The sequence below is a fragment of the Falco naumanni genome, chromosome 4 (assembly GCF_017639655.2).
Source record: "Falco naumanni isolate bFalNau1 chromosome 4, bFalNau1.pat, whole genome shotgun sequence".
In the NCBI taxonomy this organism is placed as follows: Eukaryota; Metazoa; Chordata; class Aves; order Falconiformes; family Falconidae; genus Falco; species Falco naumanni.
In genome coordinates this window covers 10,551,199-10,575,701 of record NC_054057.1, presented here as the reverse complement: position 1 = coordinate 10,575,701, position 24,503 = coordinate 10,551,199, and the positions used below count along the sequence as shown (strand labels likewise).

General features: G+C 40.6%; 1 protein-coding gene across 2 annotated transcripts in view; it reads right to left on the bottom strand.

The window, feature by feature from the left end:
* Positions 1 to 1,351: 1,351 nt before the first annotated feature.
* Positions 1,352 to 24,503, bottom strand: part of SCRN1 (secernin 1) — a 37,924-nt gene continuing 14,772 nt past the window's right edge. For both annotated transcript variants that reach the window (XM_040592435.1, XM_040592436.1), the window contains exons 3-9: positions 17,148 to 17,329; positions 11,330 to 11,532; positions 8,206 to 8,400; positions 6,338 to 6,503; positions 3,666 to 3,846; positions 1,932 to 2,091; positions 1,352 to 1,659 (exon numbers count right to left, since the gene is read on the bottom strand). In XM_040592435.1, coding sequence (XP_040448369.1) covers positions 1,933 to 2,091; positions 3,666 to 3,846; positions 6,338 to 6,503; positions 8,206 to 8,400; positions 11,330 to 11,532; positions 17,148 to 17,329 — 1,086 coding nt within the window. In that variant the 3' untranslated portion in view covers positions 1,352 to 1,659; position 1,932. The remainder of the gene's footprint in view (positions 1,660 to 1,931; positions 2,092 to 3,665; positions 3,847 to 6,337; positions 6,504 to 8,205; positions 8,401 to 11,329; positions 11,533 to 17,147; positions 17,330 to 24,503) is intronic.

The following is a 24,503-nucleotide window of genomic DNA, read 5'->3' as shown; positions in this document are numbered from 1 at the left end:
TGAAATGTGCTCCTTGCAGTCCCTATCCTGGCTAGGTAGAGAGAAGCTAAGTTTTAGGGTTTACTTGCCTATTTTCTCCTTCCCTTGTCTCCAATTTCAGAACACCTAGACACAGGAGCCGTTCTTGCAATAGAGAGCATGGGAGGAGCGTATTGTGAATGGGAAGATTATTAGGTAGGCCATAAGAGAAAATATCTTCACTCTTGTTTTCTGTAAGTGAAAAGGCCCAAACATTTTCTTGTCCAATTGCCAGTTGTCATATAAGGCAATACCAAAGTAATAAGTCTGAATGGAACAATTTCATAAAAAAAATAATTCTGAGAATGCACTGTGCCAATACAGCAATGACTGTTCGCTAATGCACAACACTTTACCATTTCAAGTTGGGGTGCTGCTGCCTTTAAGGAGCTTTTATTTCCTCAATACCAAAGTCCACAGTTCCTCACCTTCCCCTTCCCTGAACAGTGAAGGATTTTAACTCCATATGCTAACTTCCACTTAAGGACATGGGTTTCTTGTCTGAACCTCCTGTTAAAAAAACCAAACACAACCACCTTCTAACGACACAGGAAGCAGTGTTTACTGGTTTGATTCTTAAAATGTTTGCCCTACCTCACTTCCACAAGAAGAAAATAGACGAAAAGCAGGTCTGTCTGTAGGACTGTCAAGGAAGGGAAGCATGCTGCAGCACTGCACTTAATACAAGGAACCCAAGACAGCCATTTCCAAGCCTAACCAGTTGGATTGCCACTCCCACCAGTAACTCACTGGTACTTAGTGGATTCATCAGCCACGTACGCTCACATGCCACTGAGATTACTAGGAACTTTTCAGCTGTACAAAGACAGAAAGATGGAGAATAGCCAGGTACTGATCAATATCCTGCATCTATTCCCTCAAAAAATTCCAAACGTATATAAATACGGCACCTTATTAATTACATCTTGAGAACCAATAGGTTATGTATAGACGCCTTAGGCATCCAGGTCGGCTCTGCATTTTAGTACTCGGTACAAAAGCGGCAGCCAGGTGCATTACAAACACAAGGTACCCTAAACTGGGTGCAGGTGAAGACAAAAACTTAACCCGGGGGAGCTAATTCTGGGAATTTGTACAAGCATCGTGACAGGGGCTGAGTTACCGTAACCAGATATGCCCATACAAGGCCAGTACAGCAAGGTCAAGAACCAGGACTTACCTTCCTGCCCCCTCAGAACTGGGATTTCAACTCTACCGTTCTTTGTATGAATTAGCAAAAAGAGAAAAATGCACGTCAGCTTTGCTGCAAGCCTAGTCCTGAGCAACAGAGGAAAAAACATCGCTTTTAATAACGATATGGCAGTTAGCCCGATGAAGTTAATCTTTGCTTTAATTGGTTGCCCAACATACACATTTAAACATTCTGTACTAAATTAGCCAGCATGCACACAGTAATTGGACCAGTCAGTGACTTCCTCCTTTCACTATATACATACACAAACAGGAACACCACAAGATTGGACAAAGGAAAGCAATTTGTTAACCAGATACAGCTAGCAAGTAACATTTTTTTTCCTCTATAAATGTTTTTCCTGCAAATTCACCAGTGTGAAGGCTTTCTTTCAAGGCCTGAAGAACTTTGCAGTCTTCCAGTGAAAAGGCTAACAACAGCCACCATAGCTGAAATGAGATAAAATTAGTTTAAAATCCATTCCAAGCAAGAGCAAAATTGAAAAAAAAAAATTGCCTGAAAGGTAGCATAGGGAAAAGGGACTTGGGAGACAATCCAAGCAGATGCACTGAGGTAGAAAGGTGCCTTTGGACCCGATTCTGAACACCCTTAGCTTCGTGCAAAAGACAAGGGGAAGGATCAGAATCGGATCCAACATTTCACATTCACTGATACCTGCTACCAGAAACTCAGTATCTAAAGAATTGAAGTGTTTGCTTACTTTATTTGAAGAACTTTAGTTCTGTGTCAACACAGTCATAGAAAAGATCCACTACTTCAGCAGGATCCAGAACCTCTGTACGAGTAAGGATATCTTCCATTGCTTCTAAGCCTTGTTTTTCAAGGTCTAACATAATCCTCATCAGTTTCTGGCCTTTATCCTGAAGGCATGAAGCAACCAAACTCAATTAACCAGCAAACAGGCTCATTAAAGCATTTTACTATTCTCTTGTGTTTGGGAGATCTTTTGAAGTATGTTTAAAAATGAGAAAGCCTTTCTCAGTACAAACTATTTCTGTTAATAGTTTTTGGGATGGTCAAAAGCTAAAAGGAACAGTGCTGGACACTTTATGCATTAGGAAAAATAACAAAGAAGGAGGTGCTAAGTTTAAAGCACAGAAGGATGATGGAGTAAAAAAATAGAGGGAAATGGTATAAGACTTGTACACATGATAAAAAAGTAAAGCAATTGAAGCCTGTAAACCCACAAATGAGAAGACTGGAAGCCCCAAGGACTGTACAGATCATGGTATGTACACGTGTATTCCCCTCAGATCATCACCTGCAAGATCATGATTAGATCTGAAATGATGTGTAACTCCACATCCCAGGGAAGGCTTTGTGCACCGTTCTAACTTACTGCTCTTCATGTTTCTGGGCAGGAAATTCACTCCTGAAGGTGGTGTCATTTTGTTTTATCCATATGTTATTTAAAGTCTCGTTTGTTTTTTTTCTAATGGAGAAGTGCTGTTTGTTCTGCTTGCAGCCTTCCAAATGGAACTCCAGGAAAAAGGCATTTAGAAAGAGTGATGGTTCTGACCCTTGCAGGATTTATACCAGCATTTGTGCAGAAGGAGTAGAGCACCTATGTGAAGGTTTAGGTTCTCAGGTGGACAGGTGTTATAGCATGAAGCCTGGCTAGAAACTACCTTTCCTTTTCTACCAGAACTTTTGGTGTCACAATGCTACGGGAGCCAGCTGCACACTGAGTCAGCATTAGCTCAGTGGCCACAGATTTTTAATTGAACTATTCCAAGGGATTAAAAAAAAAAAGAATCACATCTAGCCAAAACTGCATTTAAATAAAGTTTGTCCTAGCAAAGATTATCATGGTTTCCTTAATCACTAATGGCTAAGTCCGAATGCTGTTACGGTCTTAGCAAGACTCCAATTAGGTTTCACACTGGAAGGTTTTCAGCTCTCAGGTACCTGTTGCATGGCATTGGAAACTGTCCTTTCTTCTTGCATGGCAGTTTCAGTTAATTTTTACAAGTTAACAGAAATGCATTAAATTGAGACTTGCAAAACTGTCATGTGCAAATTATTCCTTCAAGAAAAAGACCCTCAAACTATGTAGTTCTTAATTCAGCATATAATTTAAATTACAGCGTTCCTGCCATCACCCTATCGTGTAATTCTGATACCATGTTGCATTAGCATCCAGTGTTCAATAATCACTTTAAACGACTACATACACAACAAGGATCGAACAAGCTAATCAGCTTGTCAGCTTGACTTTTCACTTTGTAAAAGAAACTGCGCAGAGCAACACTCTCAGGATAACTGAAAAAAAACCTACACAGAATAGTTTGTCCTTCAGAGGGCATCATTCTTCAAGATAAACTTGCAAGGATTCTAAGAATATTCAGAGAACATTTTCCAGTGAGTGAATTTGAAGTATACGGATTTAGGAATCTACATTTACTTCTTTAATTCCAGGTCTCACAGCTCTTACCTGATCATTCTCAAGGAGAGATCGAGCCCATTCATGTGCCTTGTACAATTCATGCCTGCGATCAGGTTTCTCCTGGAATCGAGGTATCTTTTTAGCAGGATCATCATTGCCAAAAGAAGGAGACTGTACTTTTGGTACTAATTTTACATCATCAACAAAAATAAAGGGCTTAAATATGGACCTGAAAGAAATGAGAATTACTGCTTGCAGTAAAAAGAGAGATTTTTATATACGTTATTGAAATGTTCACCAAGCTATTTTAAAACAATATATACAGAACAGCATGGATAATTCATCTACACTAGACACAGAGTAGCTTAGAGAGTTGGTACTGGTCACAAGCAAAATAAATCTATGTGCTTCAAAAGAATTGGGTTTGCCAATTACTGTAAAACTTGATTATCCCTTTTTACCTACAGGCCTCTCTGGTCTCTGTCCTGGTTTCAACTGGGATAGATTTAATAATCTTCTTAGTAGCTGGTGCAGCGCTGTGTTTTGAATTTACTATGAGAGTAACACTGATAACACAGTGATGTTTCAGTTGTTGCTAAGTCGTGCTTACTCTGAAGTCAAGGACTTTTCGGTTTCGCATGCTCTGCCGGCGAGAGCTGCACAAGAAGCCGGGAGGGGGCAGAGCCAGGACAGCTGACCTGAACTGGCCAAAGGGATATCCCATACCATAAAATGTTATGCTCAGTATATAAACTGGGGGGAGCTGACTGGGAGCTGCCAATTGCTGCTTGGGGACCGGCTGGGCGTCAGTCAGTGTGTGGTGAGCAATTGTATTGTGCATCACTTTTCTTTCTTGGGTTTTATTTCTCTCTCCTTTTCATTACAGGCGTTATTATATTTTACTTTATTTCAATTATTAAATTGTTCTTAGCTCAACCCACGGGTTTTACCTTTTTCCAATTCTCCCCATCCCACTGGGAGGACGATAGCGAGTGAGCAGTTGTGTGGTACTTAGTCGCAAGCTGGGGTTAAACCATGACAGCCTCCTCCATGCTAATTCTGACACTTATTTGGAAAAGTAGCACTGTGTTTTCCTCTCCAAGTTTTTTAATTCAGCATTCAGCCTCACACCATTTTTTTTCTTCTCTGTTCACCATGCTATCTTTTCTTCTCTTCCCAGATTTTCATTAAAATCCCAAACACACACTTGTGTGGAGCAGGGAAGATTAAAGATTACATACCTTGCTCAGTATCAGAAGATTTGGCATATAACCAGCAGCACTTTAGAATTTTATGTCAGGGGCCAGGGTGGGGTGGGGGGGTAGGGGAGAGACATAGCTACCAATACCGTGACACTCCTCAAACTACTTCAACACTCAGTTTGGATCTAAATTCCAGAGAGGGAGAAAGAGAGAGACAGCAAAACCCCAACGATCCAGGACTTTAATTCATGACAGTCTGAGAGCAGGCATTGGCAAGTGCACGGAGAAACTGCCTGCCTTCCCTCCAGCTGCACAGCAAAACAGCACCCTGCGTTCTGCAGTGAGGCAGCTGCCAGAGATGCAAGACTTCTGTAGAACTGGCCGAATAACCCCTGCCTGCATACGGTCAGCAGGTTCCTTGCTACTACCCCTTCCGTCACTGTCACAAAGCCTTGCTGACCAAGTTTATGTGACTCACCAGGTGCACTTAAAATTATGCGCTTTTTAAATGCATTAGAGTATAAAGTAACGCAAGAAAGGCCTCTGCATTATTTTTCTTTCTTACAGCTAGTCTCTCCACCTTTCAAAAGGATAGAAACCCCACCAAAACAATTTGACGCCTTGCTCCTTTCTGTCTCAAACGATTTGCATCAAGTCAAAGAAAAGTTTTGGTAAGCAAGCTCACACTTCATACGTAACCCTGGAAGTCTGAGTTGCATAATGCAAGGTGGGTGGAACGTCCCTTTGGCACAGATGTCTAGAGCCCTCGGTAGAACCTCAGGCTTACTACCACTCTTCTTACAGGAACAACTGTCAGCTGTTCAAGGGCACCCTTTTCTCCTCCCCATGACCTGTCTACCCCAACACAAGTGGCAGACCTCCCGAATAACTGCAAGTGGTTTAATTTCTTAGGTTTTAAACAGAATCCACCTGAAATTCACAGATAATTCGTTAGTTCCTTGATGATCTGGCCCATGGCCCTTATCTCCTTGGCTGAAGCTACAGAAGACCTCATTTAAACCAAATGGAAATTGTCCCTCCAATAAAAAAAAACGTACTTGGGATACCCAGGATTTGCAGATGTTTTGCTCTGTTAGCATTTTGCTGTCATACAGGGCTACCTAGAGGACACACCCCCTCCTTGCTAGTTATACACTTTATTTGTTTCAGTTCTGCACCCACCTGTCCAAAAGAAGTGACAAAAATGGTCCACAACCTCATACCTCAACAGGAACCCACTGGAAGGCAACTACGCTTGAGTAGTAGTTCCTGGGTCCTCCCTAAACTGCATTTACTCTAGAAGATCTGAATTTATGCAAAGTACCAGATGGGGCCTTTCAGCCCAGTGTTGGCCGTTCAGAATTGCAGCGAGATGCAGTTCAGTACCACAGGACTGTCAGATTGCGTACCAACAACTATTGATTTTATTTCTGGTTACATTCGGGTAGCAGCATTTGTTTAGTATCTATCAACCCATCATCTGCTCTGCACCCAGGGAACCCCAGTGCTGTGGCTTACCTTGAAGGGTCTGGTGTGCCAGTGAAGTAATGAACACAGGGAAAACTAGGGTCCTGAGGCAGAACAGACACTATGCTAGCTGTAGTAAGGAAAGATTCAGAGTCCACACAGACACCACTATCCTTGTCACGCAGGACATCAATCATAGCTTGTGCAGAAACGTCACCTATATGAAGGGGTGGGGTGGGGTGGGGTGTGTGTTCAAAAAACAAAACCAAAAACAAAAACAAAACAAAACAGTCCTGAGTGTTCTATGGCTTGGACCCCAGGTAAGGATTTTAGCCTGAACAAGCTTTAGCCTAATATGACCAGTGACACTCAACATGGGCGTGTCACAAATCCCAGTTAATGGTTGCTATTTAAACGATATAAACCCAGAATGAACTTGCCTAGATAGTAAAAGAGAACATTAAGAAGCATTAATTAGGCATTGCAATTGCTAGGCAGGGAGAAATGTCATTAAAAAGATATTTTTCAGGAAGAAGGCCATCACGTCTGTAATATTGCTTTACCAATCACTACGAACAGACTGCTTACATACACCACCCACTTTCCTCTAAGCAGCAACCTCCACCCAAGCCCAGGCAGAATGGGAGCACCCTTATCTCCCACTTCTCATCTATTTCCATGAGCTCTCAGTCAAAATTTTGACTCATCTTGACTGCACAGGACGTTAACAGCAACAGACCTAGATACCGAGGTTTTTCTCCAAACCAGTATGTACAAGAACCCCCTGTTCTCATTCTATTCCTGCCTGTGTCCTTATCACAGCTTGCTCCCCACAGCATCTCCGTGTTTTCTTGCATTACCCCTTTGCCAGGTAGGAAGGACTTCTTCCCCAGCAACTTCTCAAACCCTGCATGACTCACCCTTTCGTGCATGGATGCCTCAATACACCAGCAGACATGGAATGACCCAGCAGTCCGCAGGATTTGCAGCCACAGCCATCTGTCTGTAAGGGCCCTCAGGCTTTTTAGTACTATAATCCAGGTTTATTAAGATCTTTTACCTATGGTCCTTCAGAGTTACTGCATCTGCCTCAGACACAAACACCCTGTAATCCCATAGCCTTAAGCAGGAACTCTGCATTGCAATATTTCACCTCTACGCTCTCCTTGACATTTGCCAACATGTGAAAATGTTAACAATCTAGTAAATTCACATCTGTAGTACAAGGCTTTTCATAAAAAGATAACATACCATTTCTTACACATGAAAGAGCAGATGCATGTCAGCCATGCACTGCTGCAGGCTGATAATTTCAGGGCGCTTTTGGCCAGCTGCAGTGAACTGAAGTCATTAATAAATTTTGGTCTGGAAATAAACCCTTCCTTTGACTGAGGGGAACTGGCACATAGTCTGTTCCAGTAGCTTTGTTCTGCTCCACAATGAAAAAGGAACTTCAGTTTGCAACTGACTAGCATCGCTTTTCCTTAAACGACGATCTTAATTCCTTCCCCAAAAGCCTAAGCAAACCTCCCAAAACGTAGAATCCACTGAACTCAAGCTTTGATACGTGAGGCCTTTTTTCTTTTTTTGTAATACTATTATTTTAGTATTAGGTAGGGCCACTATAATTACACCAGAGCACAAAAAGGTAGTGGCACAGCATGCACATCAGAACACCACCAAAGAAAATTATTTTATAATTGCAATCCTGTTTTAAAACCTTAAACCTGAGGGGGACATTAAGGGCTTCATTCTAAATTGCGGCAAGTTTAGGGACAGTCTTCACTTCTGCTCTGCCTTTCCACACAGTTTACACGTAAAGTTATTCTCAGTCACACGTAGTTGTGGATGGAATGCCCAAAAGGAAGCAGTAATGACTAAAAATCCCACTGCACACAGAGAGGTGGTTCAACACTTACCACCTTGTTTTTCTAGGCTCTCCCTGCCAGAACAGCAGGCTAAATGGTCATCAGCAAGAGAGAACACTTCAGAAAAATTGAAGTCTGAGTCTCCATTCCACCAGCCTTGACTTCTCACGTAATTCCTTAGTTCAGGATGCTCAGCATCAATTTTTGTAGTTAATGAAAGCTGATTGCAAATGCATTTCACCCCCTCTGTAGAGAAAGCCACATATTAAAAGAGCATTAATATTTTTCTGGGAGAAGCTGAAAGGTCAATGTAATTTCAATTAGGAAATAAATTAAGCCATTGGTTAGGATGTACATTTAGCAGGACAGCACTACACATACACGGAATTACCAGTCAACACACGCTGCAGAGCTCAGTTCTCCGTGCCCTACTTAGATATTTACACTGCCTTGTGATTAATAGTGGCATTTAGTCAGAATACCGGTTTCACAATCTGTACCTCGCACGTTCTGACCATGAAGTAATAGTGGTCTCCAAATGCCAAGGGCACTCACCTAATCTCTTCTCCAACAGTGTATTCCACTGCCACAACACAGCTTGAGGTCTGACTTGATTTCAAAATATCTTTCAGCAAAGCTGCATTTAGTGTAATGAACTTTCTCTGCCCTCCCAAAACTGAAAATTTAATTTGGAAAATGTTTTAAAAGCTTATCAATTGCTTTAAGCTTCCCAGTTGAGAAATAATGTTACTGTAAGCAGCAAGATAGGCTTAAATTAAACTTAGTTTTTAATCTTGAATTTTGAAATGGCATGAAGTAAAAAGAAAGTGTAAGTAGCCTTCAAAGAATATGAAAGGGTTCTTTAATTTGCTTTTCTCAAAAATAGCGCAGTGCTTATATCCATATATCTACAGCATGACTAACAGTGACTGCTAGAGATACTCCTCTGAGAGAATAAAGCAATGCATTGGAAGCCAGAGAAAGAGCTGATAAGTAAATCTGTAAACTAAAATAAAACCAGATTCTGGAATTTGACACAATCTTTTTTTTAAATAGGACCCAAAGCAGTATTTGTGAAAGTTATTAATACTGCCTTCCACAAAAGCTTCATTGCTTTTGTAATGCCTCATGCATGCAATTTAAATAATGAGTAATAACTTACAGTAGGAAGTTCTGTGCATCAGTCTCAGAAAAGTCACTGTCATTCAGTTCTGACTTATACTAGTGTCACTGACAGCTTGTTCTGATTCACACTTTCCAACAGCATATTCAGGGAATTTTCTTGACTTGAGTGACAGAAATATTTGTGGTTTTGTCAAACTAGGCAAGCCACTCCTTAGAAGCTCTCAAAATATTACATTTAGTAACTCACTTAAAATAGTATTTCATGGGTTTGATCCCCCTCAAAAAATGAAAATTTATCAAGTAAATTTTTTCCACTCAGCCTGAAGAACAGTCATAGGAAGGATGTAAAAGCATTTGTCCTTAAATTAACGTCAAAGAGTTGCTCGATAAATATTCGCTAGAAGCTTTACAGAACTGCAGTAGTGATATTATAAACAGAACTCCTCTGAGGACAGTCAGGAAAAAAAAATGCCTTCGCACTGCAGAATGACACATTTTCCCTGTTTTAGCAGCATTTGTGCATTCATTTGAAAGCTTAAGAGGCACACTTACGGTTGCAAAAAAGAACCCCCTGAACAAAGTATGAAATACAGAGTTCTTAGACAGCCAGCAGCCCTTACTCCTGGCAGCCTCAGCAGGCTGCAGGAGACGGAAACTACTTATCTGCAGCTCACAGGGATCTCCTGAAGAGAAACGCACTGGTAAAAATCAGAACAGATCTGCAGTATCATTTCAAAAAGCTGCAAGCAGCAGATGAAGGCAACAGTTTATTTGCTGGGAAGAAGCACATGAAGGCTGTCTATTGCTGACGCAGCTAGAAAGGCTACGCAAAAAAAAACCCCACTATTCTTCCAATACCAGCCAGGTAGATCAGCAGAAGGCAGGCTGCCACTACATAACCCCAGGAACCTCAGCAGCCAGCTGCTTTTCAGAATTCGTGTATCAGGACAGCATTACCAGTGTCCCCTCCTCTATGTCTGGTATCTGTGCTAGAAGACTTCCTCCACCTTGTAGGTATCCTTAAAATGCAAGGTTTGCTTGGGAAAACACCATCCCTGCTAAGGTAAGCTGCTTCACGTTCCATGGCATGAACCAACAACAGGCCATCACACACCATTACACAGCCTGGTGTTATTTCTTTGCTTTGATATTTTCAACAAAGTTAAGCCTCCCTCCTCCCAATATCTGCTATCTCCTACCTTTCAGCGAAGGGAAAATGAAGAGAATTGAATGGATCTGTCATATCTCAAAGCACGGATGATAAAAATGCTCTTTATCTGAATTTTTAATTCATTCAAATGTAAGTTTTAAAAAGCTCTACCCTTATGAAAAAAAGAATCTTTTCAAACCTAAAATCAACTGAGAATATACTAAATATATGCCTTAGACAATCATATTGTATTAAGGCAACACATATTTGCCAGCCAAGTTTTAAATACGTTCAGCCACCGAGCCGGTGAAATCTAGATGTTAATTTGGCAGCTCTGGCTTCACACATATAGAAGAAGAAACCATCTACAAGTTTTAAGAGCAGAAAAGTATTGTTTTGCACTATCAAATAAGAAACAGGGATATAATGGGTCTATATCGGAGTAAAGCAAGCAGCAACAGCCCATTCAAAAAAAAAAAAAAAAAAAAAAAAAGCCCTTTTCTCAAAGTATCAATGCTTCTCCTTCCCTCTTAGTATTTTAGACTTTTAAGTAACAATTTGGGCATAAATTCGATCAAGACGACACTTGATGCATTCCAAACGGTAAGTAAAGCTGGGAAAATACAACACCTAAAGATAAAAATTTAAGCAAGAAGATTATTACATAGCTTATGTATACAGGTAACGAGTCTCCAGCTTCACAGAAAAGTTAGCCAATGCAAATCAGCATTTAAAAAAGTAAGAGGTGTACAAATACAAAAGAAGGTTAAAATCAATGATTTAGTCAAACACTTGCATAAATTGCTCATTTAAACTTAGTGACTTTAAGACCAATTCTTCCAAGACAATTATTTACAGCTATTTATAATAACAGAGGTTTGCTATGAGCGATAAACTGACCTGTGATTTTTTCTGCTGCCCAGTACTTTCCAGAAGTCTCCAGTATCCAGGCTTCATTTCTGTCCACAATCAAAAATGCACTTTGGAAAGTATGGCATGAATTTCCATCTTCATAATAATTTCCACCTTGTCCATGCTCTTCCAACAGAGCAACTATTACGTCCAATGCTTCCTTAGCTGTTGCACCTCTCTCTAGGCCAAGTCTATAAGAAAATGGTTAAACAGATATTCAGACAGGCACGTAACAGTGAGGTCTCCACAAGTTATTAATTTTAAACATCAGCACTGATCTGTGTACCAGTGTCAGATATGCCGTGTAAGAATTCTTGCTTTAAGGCGTTGCTGGAATTACAGGATGAGGTATTCAATTATTTAACTTGTTTCAAGTCTTTATTTTCTACACTGGTTCTTTAGTCTCAAGCCTAATATAGCCAGGTCTTAGTTCTAAAAAAAAAAAAAAAAAAAAAAAAAAAAAAAAAAAAAAAGGCTGATTACCAACCAAGGGCCTCAGCTGCACTGCAAACCTGCAAACATGCAATGCTCTATTTATCCCACTCCCTTCAGACAGACAGAATAAATGTGAAGGCCAATTTGCAAAGGTTTTTTTAAAGAAAGAGCTGTATGCAAGTTCTGTACAGAAGAACGAGAAATTGCAAATTAATATTACCAGAGATCAAAAAAGGGAAGGAGTACTCAGTATTACAATCTCTACAACTTCCCTTTCCCAGTGCTCCAATATTTAACTGGCCATGGAAGCTAGACATATGTTACCCTTTGATGCATATTGCGCACTGTAAGCAGACGCATTTCTGCACAGCCACTTTTCAGTGCTCCTGCAGAGGCTTCCCAAAAAAAGTTTAATGATTAAACACCAGACACGGCTTTTGTTTGAACTAAGACTAACCATATGTCTAAAAGAACATGCTTTTTAAAAGGGAGTTTGAGCGAAGCAAGGGTATTTTTGGGAAAAGTAAACTGAAGCACAAGAATAGGTTTTACAAAGCTGTAGGGTAATGACTGTATCCTGCCTTGAGTAAGTGGGATGAAATAATCCCTTGAGACAGTTTACGTCCCTAACCAAAATAACAAAAGCAGTAACCAGAAGAGTCCAAATCAGACCTGCAAACACTTCCACTGGTTCCAAAATGCAGTTACTGGTAATGAGGAAACGCAGTATTTCAAACAACAGTATATCCATGCCTCCATCCTTTGGGAGAGTTACCTGGATCAGTCCAAAATGTCTCTGTTCGTGATGTCACCTCAATATTTTCCTCTGTGTTTATCTTTCTCTAATAGCTCTATGGAAAAAGTAATTCTGGCTGGTGAACAGGTCTAAGAAATTATTCTTTTTAATTTTAAGTACTATGCTAACCCTTTCCATTTCCCTGCAAATCACATAACAAGAAAACACTACTTTGTTTCTTCCCGAAAAACTACAGTACACAAATCAGGTCCTGATAACTTGGAATATAAATTTATTGATTTAAATACTTTTCAACCTGATTTCTGCACTGCACCTCCTTTGTTCAATGGCTGGCCACTCTTAGCCTTGGTTTAGGCTGAATTATTAAAAGCAGTGTTTTCACCTCCCTCAGCAGCATTTATCTACCACTTAGTGACAAAGGAAAGCCAACTAGAATTGTAGGTCCTAACTTACAGTGACTATTTCTCTCCCATCATCTTCCTTCTTTGCATTTATAAAGTCCTTCTCTCTCATCTTGTTTCTTGTATTAGCTGAAACTTGTCTTGTATTGTTCTCTCCGTTTGTAGTCCCTATGCATTTATGTTATTCATTCTTTTCACCACTGGTGCAATTGCTTTTTCAGAGCAATACAGAGATGCCAGTCTTAGCATATACCATAGATATCATTTAAAACTCTGTCCAAAAAGCACGTCTTATTCATTCCCGAAGAGCAACTCCATTGAATGGGCTGACAACTACACTGGTGACCATATAGTCACTAGATTCTGTGATAATCTGCTCCCTTCTCTCCAGTTTATGACCAAAAGCATTAGGTTATTATTAGATCAAAACTTACCAATAAACATAACATCACACTAAAACTTTTAATAACGTCTCCCTGAAATTTTCCTTTCGAGATGGTTATAGTCTAGCTTTCTCTGTCAAAACTACAGCAGATATTCAGGCTGAATAAATATCTTTTGGATTATTTTTTTTTTTGCAAATGGCTCCAAAGTTACACTTCCTTCCATGTAACAAAAAGGCTCTCGTTTTGTTTGGGTGCTCCTATCTATCAGTCAACAAGGGACAGCAAAACCCAAAGAAAACAAAGCAGCCCATCCTACAAAACAAACACTCAGCTCATCTCCACAGAACCTTAGCGCTTGCCAGTTAGCTCTGCATCAGCGTCCTGGGTAACTGCAGCATCTCTCTCCTACTAACACATTTCAGAGTACCCTTCAAGGTGAGCTAGAAGAAAAATTTTAAGTATTTACATCCCCAGATGAGACCATGAATTATTCATTAAGAAAATTTCAGTGACTTAGTACAATCCACTGCCTCACTACCTCCAATATGCTATCACAGTGTCAAAACATTATCTTAAGCTTTTCAACTTCACCTATCAATTACAGATGCAGACTTTCCAAATGAAGTAACTGGCATACATGATGATGACATTCTACTTCATTCAGTTTTGATGTTTCCTTAGGGAAAAATTAGTAAACAAATTAATACCATTTTAAAGAGCATTCTTGACTCCCTACCAAGATTGGCATCTCTATTAGGCTCTGAGAATGTGATTGCACCAGCAATAAAAAGAATGAAGAAATAATATAAACACATAGGGATTAAAAACTAAGACAACAACGCAAAAATAAAGGTGTATTTTACAGATTTCTTCATACATACCTTTTGTATGATAATGCTGTCCTGTTCCAACTGTATCAGCATAAGCAAAACAGTACACCATGTCTTCATATAAGCGTATTCTCTAAGCAAACAGGTGCTTCATAGAGGCAACCGTGCCTCAAAAAAGAAACCTCCAAAACCCCCAAAACCACACTAGGAAGAATATCTGAAGAAAATTCTGATAATACAAATCCGTAGATATCTGTCTTAATCCTCAGATACAACAGTATACTAGGTAACACACTGTTTTCCAGTCATTATGCCAACAGCCAGTTACTAAACAAGCTACAAACTTCCTGAAATACATCTTCACTGATGCCCATTTGTGATCTTTATTGAAAAAATGCTTTGCCTATGAGGTTGCAGGATGAATTTTCAATTTTCCATTTCAACAAGAAAACATGCTGCCTTCAGAATTATACTATTCTGCTGAAAGATGCCTCTGGCCTGTTTAACACCACGTGCTCTCACACCTACAGCCTTTGCCCATGTTGGCTGGACTTTAAATTCTAACTGAAAATGACAATACCAGATGAGTTCAAAGAGAGGAAGTCTCCTCCGTGGAAGAAGAATCACTTTAAAAGAATGTAGAAGCAAACTCTTAGGGGAGCCTGAGCCTTCAAGCAAAATTTGATTCTACTACCTGGATGCCATTCCTGGGTTGACAACTCTTATGCCTGCTCCTAAGAACATGTTTCAGAGTATAAAGCTTTCAGTTTCTTTTCCAAGCTGCCAGTCATAAGTGCACACAGTGTCGGTCTTCATCCTTCAGCTAAGATCTGACGCATGTAGATGTCCAGCATATACATAGGTGTGAGAAAAACGAGGCCAGTACAGGTGTGCATTCCTTAATTAGGCTTAAAACACTTCAGTTTATTTTTATTCCAATAAATTCATGCAGATGGGTAAAAAGAGGCACAGCTTGTGCCAGCTGCTTCATTGCAGCCTATATGATTGATTTTGTACTTGGTAGCTCCCTGTTCTATGAGGTGATCCAAAACAGGTTAAGTTTACTGTAACTGGCCAAGTTTCACAATAAGAGAAAGAATCACTGTGGCTGGAACAAGAGGCAGCAGGTAGTCTGCAACACATCTCTAGTTCTCCTTGCCTGAAGAGCTTTCTGCGTTCAAGTTACCAACAATTTCTTCCGCAGGTAAGAAGGAAGAGAGGGAGGATAATATCTACAGGTGACGATCACTCGTAGTTCATGACCAGTTTCTCCTTATTTGGTATCTCCTGATTTGCTAGTGTGGGTAAATCCAGAGCTGCTGGATGACATATATATTTGAATGTTAAAACAGTATTTTGAGACTGCAATAACTGTGACCAAAACAAGCTGAACTTTGCATCTAAACCAATGGTTTATTCAACTTTCAAATGGATGGCAGTAGGAGGGAAAAAATAGAGGTAGAGCTTGGCAAGTCACCTAACATACCCTCTTTCTTGACAAAAGCTTGTCCTACACATTTTCCCAAAAGAGCCCTCAAGTCCATTTGGTCTCCCTTGATGCAACTCAGTAGTCCTCCCAGGTACAACTTCTCCACAGATTCTTTTAGTAATACAGAGTTTAGAGAAAATACCAGAGAGAAACATAACCCCAGTTCCCTCATGAATTTCTTATTGGTGAGGTTCTATAGATCTCTGATCATATTTCCCATTTCCACTGCATTTTCTCCAACTGGCTCATATTCCTCTTGATCTATGGTAGCCGGAACCAGACACTGTATTTCTGCAGAGACATCATTACAGAACGTTTACAATTACAGTTTCAGGCAGCTATGCACCTAACAACAATTTATTCTAACTCATGCTTCCCAGCTTGCTTATGAGAATGCCTTCTAAGATCTTAATGCCCTCTTAAAAGTCAAGGTATCTATTTCCTAATCTCTATCCATAAAATTTGTTAACTCTTGACAAGAGTAAAGTAGAATGGTTTGACAGGAGTTTTCTTGACTAACAGTTATTATTGCACATTTATCAATTCCTTGATATTTAAGTGGGTTTCTTCCCCTTCAGGAACTGAGGTTAAGCTGTCTATAAACACAAGTCTTTTTAACTCTATTTATAGCCACAACATTTAACCTTTTCCAGTCATCCAGAACACCTCTCATCTTTCACTGCTTCTCAAGAAAGAATGAGAATTTGCCTGAAATTGGTTCAGCCTGCTCATGAAGTATCCTAGGGCAAATTCCAGCAGGGCCACCGGGTCTAACACTGATTCATTTAAACAGTTGTTCTGTTCCATCTTCAATTAAATTAAGTCCATTTGCTCCCTTTCTCTTTGCAGTAACTTTGCACCATTATCTTTTATTCTTTCATTTTCAGCTTTCTTCCCCCACCCAAACCTCCTTTAAATTCTCTTCACTATAAAATCAGCATGCAGATTCAGACTTACGGTGCAGCACAAGCCTTTTACACAGACAGCCTTCAATGAACAGACTTACAGGAGTTTGCTTGCCAGCATTTAAATAAGAGCAATGGTTTGCATTGGAATGCATGGGCTGAAGTGAGGCATAATACTTTGTTTATGCCTACAGTTGGCTACAAGCCCAGGATAAGCTTTCTAGGTCAAAGTAGGCTGTCGTAAAGTGGGGGAGAATGAAGGGTACACCAGCAATCTGATGTTACAAATTAGTTAGCAGTTCCTTAGTAACAGTCTAGTAATTTCTCTTACCCTGTCAGAATAGCCACTGCTAGACCGTAGGGTAGGTAGACAAGGCAGATTTAGTGAAGCCACATTAGACTGGTACATACTTGGAGCCAAATCTAGATTCCAAGTGTTTTTACGTGTTAACTCAGCTGTGTCTAGAGCTCTGCCTAGACAAGTCTCCTGCTTGTGTTGTTTTAACATCTCCTAATGACAACACTACAAAGCTGTTACCCAGTATCATCACCATCTCAACCTTCTGTGTTTGAAAGGCTGGTCAAGCTCGGCAAGCCACCCACCTGACAAGATCCATTCCAAGCAAGGCTTCAGATTCAGAAGCGGGTTCTCTGGTCACGACGGCTTCATTAGCTACACAGACTCCATGCTCGTTAGCTCCCATTTCTGCCCCCCAAAGCCAGGAGGGCCTGCTCAGCACAACAGCATGAGTCTTCGGCACCTGCTCAATCTCAATATATGTGCACTGCAGAAAAAGCAGGAAGAGAAAAAGCAAAACAATTCCAAGCACTTTAATGTTGTGACTGAAGTAGCACAAAACTTCAAGATACAGACAGGACACGTTATTTTAAAAAGTCCATGTCTTGTGTATGAGCAGGGAATTTTCTTAAACATTTAAATGTCACATTTGAACCTTTACATCCTTATATTCCAAGTCTGGGAAAATACATCTCTTGATAGCTGCAGGCTTTGAAGAGTCACGCAGAAGGCAAATGCCAGAATCAAGTGGAAAGCAGCAGCAGACAGACTGTACTGTTGCAGTAAAGAAATACAGGTGTTTGTACATAGTAACAACATCAAACCACTCTATCTCATCTAATCACAACCCCCCTGTACTTAATTAAAGTACATACTGTAACTATGTTAACTGGACGAAGTACATCAGAAGGCTTCCCCTTCTCCCCTGCACCTGCCACCAGGACTTGGACTGCCGGTAGAAATTAAAAACCAAAAAGGCACGACTTGAAAAGATTCAGTGGAATACTTTTATAAACAGTCACAGGAAACAGAACACAGGCATTGGTTTTGCTTAAAACTGATGCTTCAGCTATTTTAAATGGTCTACTGTAATCAGAGGTCTGTGGATGTACTCTGACCAGTCAAAAATATAAAGGAAGGCTGCAAAGGTCATTGAAACTGCAAGGAAGAAAGAAATTATATGTTATCTTTCAAATATATTTACTTTTCTCTTGCCCTAGGACTTAAAAACAAGCATTGTTTTCTCAGACAACATGGAAGAGAGCTTGATCTATATCAAGCCAACGACCTAATGTACAAGCCAAAGAAATGGGCTTTACATTTTACTACTGAGGTCACACTAAGTTCTTCAAGGACCAACCTCCACAGAATTTTCTTTCGAGGAAACTGAAGCTGTCTGTGGTGTATATGAGACGGCTCCTAATGTCCACCATTCCTGTCATAATGCCTTCCTTGCAGAGAGTAATCTGCAACATTTTTCTGGAAGAATATTTGGTCAGAAACATCAGTGAGTAGGATGAGCAGAATAGACTTGTGGACTGAAAGTTGTTTGCCAAGAAAATAAATGCTGTGCCTACATTAAAACCTAAAGCCAAAGGAATCAGTCTACAATTACTAGCAGTGAGAAGCTATTCTTTTTTTCTAACCTGTCTTTCCCCCTCTAAGGATTACATAAAAGCAGCAGCAGCAGCCTCCAGTCTCAAGCAAGATTTTTACAGTAATAGTCTATCATGCAATTAAAATGTCTAACAGGCTATCTTTGATCAGAAATGGCATTTTTTTTTTGAGTCCTTCACTCTGACCATGCAAGAAGGACACAAGAAATGAGCTCACCACCCTCTTTAGGAATTGTGTGTGAACAGGTCAAACTCTCATCTTTCTAAAAAACCAGGCAAATTACAGGCAAAATAAGAGGATGATTTATCATGGAGGACACATGATTTTTTTTTAAAAAAAGGCACAGATGGGGAACTCTTTCACTCCAAGGAGTTAAAAATAAAAGTAGGGACATGGTTCTCTTTTCCTTTCTGCTGCATGCTTAATTTTGATTTTTGGCTTAGGCAATAAGACCCCAACAGGGACTTACCTGCTGTATTTGTTGGAGAAAATCCCCTAATATTTGACCAAGCTGTTTGAGCATGTTGTTTATATAGTAATACACTATGATTTTGTAGAGGCAGATTCCTCATCTGTGGAGGTACAACAACCTGGCACTGGCCAGGAGCTAAGATCCAACTAACAAAACTGTTTCATACAGTTTACTCTTTGCTTCGTTTTCTAACCAAGCCACACCAGAGCAGACATTTCTTATCAAGACTTCCCCTTCTCCACTGGGGCTGTAAGCAAGCAAATATAATTTTTGACATTCTGTGCAGATTTTTTTCAGAGCCTTATGTCAGTGCTGTTTGGATAAGCACTTATTGCATGTGTGTGAGGGAACAGAGAGTAACTGTATTTCCTGGATGTGCAAAGGAGGAGCTGCAGCAGCAGAAAAAGAGGTTGGGCCAAGCACCTTCCCATATTACATGTGAAGATACAGCCAGAGCAGTTATCAGGGGACAGGTCTGCAGCCAGGCACACACCAGCGCTGACACAGCACATGCCTTGGCTCCCTACATCTTGTTAGTAGCCAGCTAGCTAGAGCCATTCTGCAGAGCAGCCCAGGGCATGAACATTCCCAACTCCCCAGCAGAAAGCAAAATCCTAGACGCAGTGTGGAAGAGACTGCAGTGCTCTACAAAACCTCACTTGCAAAGCTTTGTCTGGCTGAATAGCCCTATTACATGAGCTTGCTTACACTGACACTTTGACTTTCTAGAAGGAAAAATGATGAAAACACTCTGGAAAGTGACAGACTGAAAACATGCTGAATGCCTTTTCTCTGCAAAACATATTCTGGCTATCCTTGCCACCAAACACTGATTACTTGGTGCCTCATTCCAAACCCAAGCATTTCCAAAGCTGCCCTTCATTATAAAGATTTTATTGTCAATGTTAGCAGTCAAGAAAGGGGAAAGAGGTAATTGTTTGCTCCTGCTTGAAGGATCCAGAGCATCCTGAAAAAAAGTGCTTTTACTTTGTCACTATGTAATCAAGAGGCATCTCTGCACACCTCAGAATACAGCTGTCACCTTCCGTATTGCTTCTTTATATTCCCCAACCCAATGAAGAGTTAACATGGACCATATTTTTACGCTGTTATTTTCAGCTTCCATACAACTCATGTACATAGACAATGTTCAAGCTTTATTGATATAAATTGCCTTAGAAGATCTAAATAACAGAAAACCATTCCAATCTGATGGTAGCTGACAGGCCTTGTAAAACTACCATTGCCTTGACTCTTGTTCAACAATCCTTTGCCATGGTTATTGACAACGATGAAAAAGCCTTGATGAGATTTTACCTTCCCATTAGAATTATTTACTCTAGTAAGCAGAAAAGCAGGCATTCAATAGGAGTAACATATTAAGGCAGGCATTTGGTTAGTATTTGTCAATAATAGATACAAGCATCTCAAAAACTAGGGTCCAGATGTGACAAAAAATTATTAACTTTAAATGTAAACCTCTCACTTTTCATAAATCCATACTGCCCACCCTCCCCTTAAATAAGACCAGAAAAGTCTTCCAGATGAAAGAGTACCTTCATGCAGGAAAGAGAGGAACTGGGCTATCCACCTGTACACCCAAGGCATCGATTGTAAAGGTAGGTCAACTAAAGCCAGTCACTGGATTTGCAGTGTAGCAAACCGTTGCTACCTATTCCACAGAAATCAGAATATATGCTTATAACAGCTCAGACATGGAAAGAAATAGTGGGGGAAAGACAACAGTATCCACCAAAAACCTCACTGGCCAACCTGATCTCTAGAAACGGGAATTCAGAGGATGACAAGATTTCAAAAGCAAGCACAAACCACAACCTTCCTGTCCCCTCTCCTGCACCCCACTGATCTGGCAAATCCCTCCAGCACAACAGCACAGCAGCCTGTTCCACGAAGAGCTGTGCCAAACTAGGCAGTGACAAATAAACCAGACATAGCTGTGATTCTGCTTGCCACCAACCCTGTCTTTAAAATTCCTGAAGCATCCAGCCTCAGCGTTTCCTAACACTAGCATCTTTCTTTGAATATGAATGCTAAAACCAGAATAATACTGATACATTTGGTGGCAAAGGCTGTGAGTGGTGTCAGGCTCCATTGATTTGCTAGAACTCCAGCCCTGAAAGCAGCATAACTGGCATCATGCTCTGTGACAGTACATTCCCATTGGGAAACACAGAGACTTCACATACAAGAGATGCAGCCAACAGCTTTAAAAAGAATTGAGCCGGCTGAAAGTAATGACGTTTCTTTTGTTTCACTTACGGTATCAAGAAAAGAATCTTATAAAAGACAGTTCTAAGCATAGCAGAAGGCACAAACGTACCTCCCACCCTAGCTAGGGCATGCAGATATGTTGGAAGTATTCCAAACACAGACAGGACAGTCATAAGCACAAGAGATTTCTTCTTTCATTAATGAAAAGAAACTATTGTGCAGCTTTTCTACTGTACTCAGGCTGCAGAAGCGCAAATCCTAGCACTGTGAGTCAGGTCATTATGAAATATCAATGAAATCACATAGGCTTCAGCCCTGGATAACAAAGGCAACAGTCAGGGAATGCTTTAGAAATAAATGATCTTTGAATTAGGGCCACAAGATTCTAGATTACAGAAGAGATTCCCCCACACCACCGCCTTATCAGATCCAGGCTCTAATGTGGCATTTACTCTTTGCTTAACTACTTCAAGCACTGCCTTACCATTGCGCATATCTGGAAACAGGCAAAATATCTGTAACTCAAGAAGTTGCACCATGGTTGCTTTTAACCCCTTCCAAAAGAGGGATGGCAAAAATGTGCTGAGGCAGTCTCACAGCCTGCTGCCTCCACGGCCATCAAGACATCAGAACTGACAGCCTGATTGGAACTGCCTAGAGAGGTGATTCCACAGGTGACATGAGCCGTCTGGGCCCTTTCATCATGGTGAAGTGGAGGACTGGAAAGCCAGAACATGGTTATTCAAGAAAGCCCCTCAGACCACCTCCTGTGGAGGTACTTGATAGAATGTGTTTTACAGGTAAATCTTTTGCTGCTTATTTACAGGAATAAATGCAATAGAGCTCAAAGGAATGGGAATAAACATACTCTGAAAAGAGAAATATGCAAGCCGTAGCACACGATACCGAAGATGTGGCTAGCTGATGCTGTTACCACTGCTTGCTTATGTGCTGAGCAGTGCTACGTATACAGTGGAAGGCACCTGGAAGACTTTGCAACACCCATTAAGCATGGCCATGACATCACCTACTAGGCAACAAAACCGTTGTGCTGCAGTGGAGGGGAGAGCCATACACCAGGATAAATCTAGCCTTGGCACATCAAGTAGTCAGCCCTAGTTCTAGTGACCACATCATCAAACCAGAATGGTCAAAAAGTCTCTCCAGTGGCAGGACAAATCCTCAGGTATCTTTCAAAAACACACACTATCCTCGCACTTGTATCCTCGTGTTGTACCCAGATATAAACAGCAGCAGCATTTACAAATACAGAACAAAACCAAATCCTGCCATAGTAGTCTCTTACTTCTTAATATGAACATTTTTTCCCTTTTTTTGAGGACTCTAGTACACTTTACATAAGCTTCGGTATCTGCATACTGTTCCTAGCTGCTTCTATTCATTCTAATCAATTTGAATCTGTATGCCTCTGATCTCTAGCATATCATTTATCTTGAGCACTAAGGATAATAGATTTTATTCTAGAAAAGAATTAGAAAAGCTAGATAAAGCCAAACTGCTCCCCTGCCCAAAAGCTGAACTACAAACCCTCGGACCTATCCTAACCTACCCTATCAAGCCACCAAGGAGCCTCAGGCATGCAAGCCACAGAATGGAAAATGTGCCTAACAAGATGAAATACAAAAAAGTTGCAATAAACAAAATACCACAAAGTGCAGCAAGGCACCCAAGGCTGGTTAACACTCTCTGGAGATTATATGTCAGAGTTGATTTAGCAGTCAAGAATTCCATTCTTGTTTTTGAAGTCACAAATCTAGCAGTCTCCTGGGTGATGAGCAAAAGTAAAACTGAAATAGGGATGAAGCTTATTAATTATTTTAAAATTGCAAGAAACAGATTTCAAAGAAGCTACCAAAAGCCCATCGGAGAGATATCCTTGGAACTCTCAGATATCCTAGGACTGATTTCTTTGTTTGGCCACTTTGAAATGCCTGACCACACATCTATTTTGCCACAACAGTTTGGGTCAAGAAGGGATAGCTTGGCGGTTTTTTGCTCCACATAATTCCAGGGCTCTTCCTCTTCTATCTCTCTGTTCCAATTAAAAAAACATAATTTTAAAAGAGATTAAGAATAAGTAGTTCAAGCTAACCAGTTTTGCTCTGGTAGCAGAATGCAGTGAAGGAGCAGCACTCCTATAGTAAAAACAGAGGCTCTGAGAGGCAAAAACATCCACGAGATTGTGGTTCCTACCTCTGAACTGCTGCAGGCTGGTGCACTGTGCTACAAAGCAAAGTCAGACACATTAGTTCAAAGGCCAGTGGCCTGCAGTGGAGCAGAACAGAGAAAAAGCTTACATTAGCCAAGCAATACACTCCACTAAAGGCAGCAACCACTTTCTTTCTTTCATTAGTTGCTGTCTGCCTGCACCATGGCTCTCTTCTATCTCCATGCGAAGTCTAAAGGTTAGCTTAGATATGATGGCTTGAGGTAAGCCATCTGACCGCATGTGTCACGAGACAGGCTGCTCACACAGCCAGTTACTGGGTCTCGGCTACGAGGCAAGAAAGAGCAGCTTCCTAAACTACCTCTGAATTGCAAGCCTTCAGACTACAACCTTTTTTTCTATATAGAATAAACTAAAAGTTCCATCATGGACAGAAACGTCACTGCATTTCATCAAAGTTTCCTGCCAGCCAGCACTTACCCATGGAAGTACCATAGCGGGGGTGCCAGGTTCAAGCACACAGCTTGCAGTAACATGTAAGTGTGGCACTGTCAACCTAATCTGGAGGGTTCCCAGAGAGCATATTCTTAGTAGATTCAGCTGCTGCTTGGCTTGTGTTACCAGATTCTGAACATCTTAACACCAGATATAATGCAGATAACCTAAACAGCTGGTGTAAGAGAGAATCCAAGTATACCAGAACTAAGCTGCATCATGGGCACGATGCCTGGTGATTACTTTACAAACACAAGAATTAAGATGGTTCCAGGTAATACAAAGCCAACTTTAATACAGTCAAAGTCTTCTTTCCAAGCTTTCTACCTATCTTGCAACACCAGACACAGACTCCTCAGTTAGCTTTGAGTCTTCATGTCTGCAGTACTCAGACCAATGCATAGCCAAAAAAAAAAAAAAATCTTACTGCTCCTCTGAAATCTCAGAGCAAGGGGATGTATTCTTTAAAAACAACCTAAACTTAAAAAAAAAAAGGGGGGGGGCGGAAATTAAGGCATAGCTGTGCTATGATATTTAGAGAAAACAATATTCCTCCTACCTCACAGAGGGTTGGCTTTAAGCCTAGAAGAGTGTTTAATACCAACATATTAGAAAAATTTTGCATATTCCACAATTTGATACTTTGCTGTAGACCAT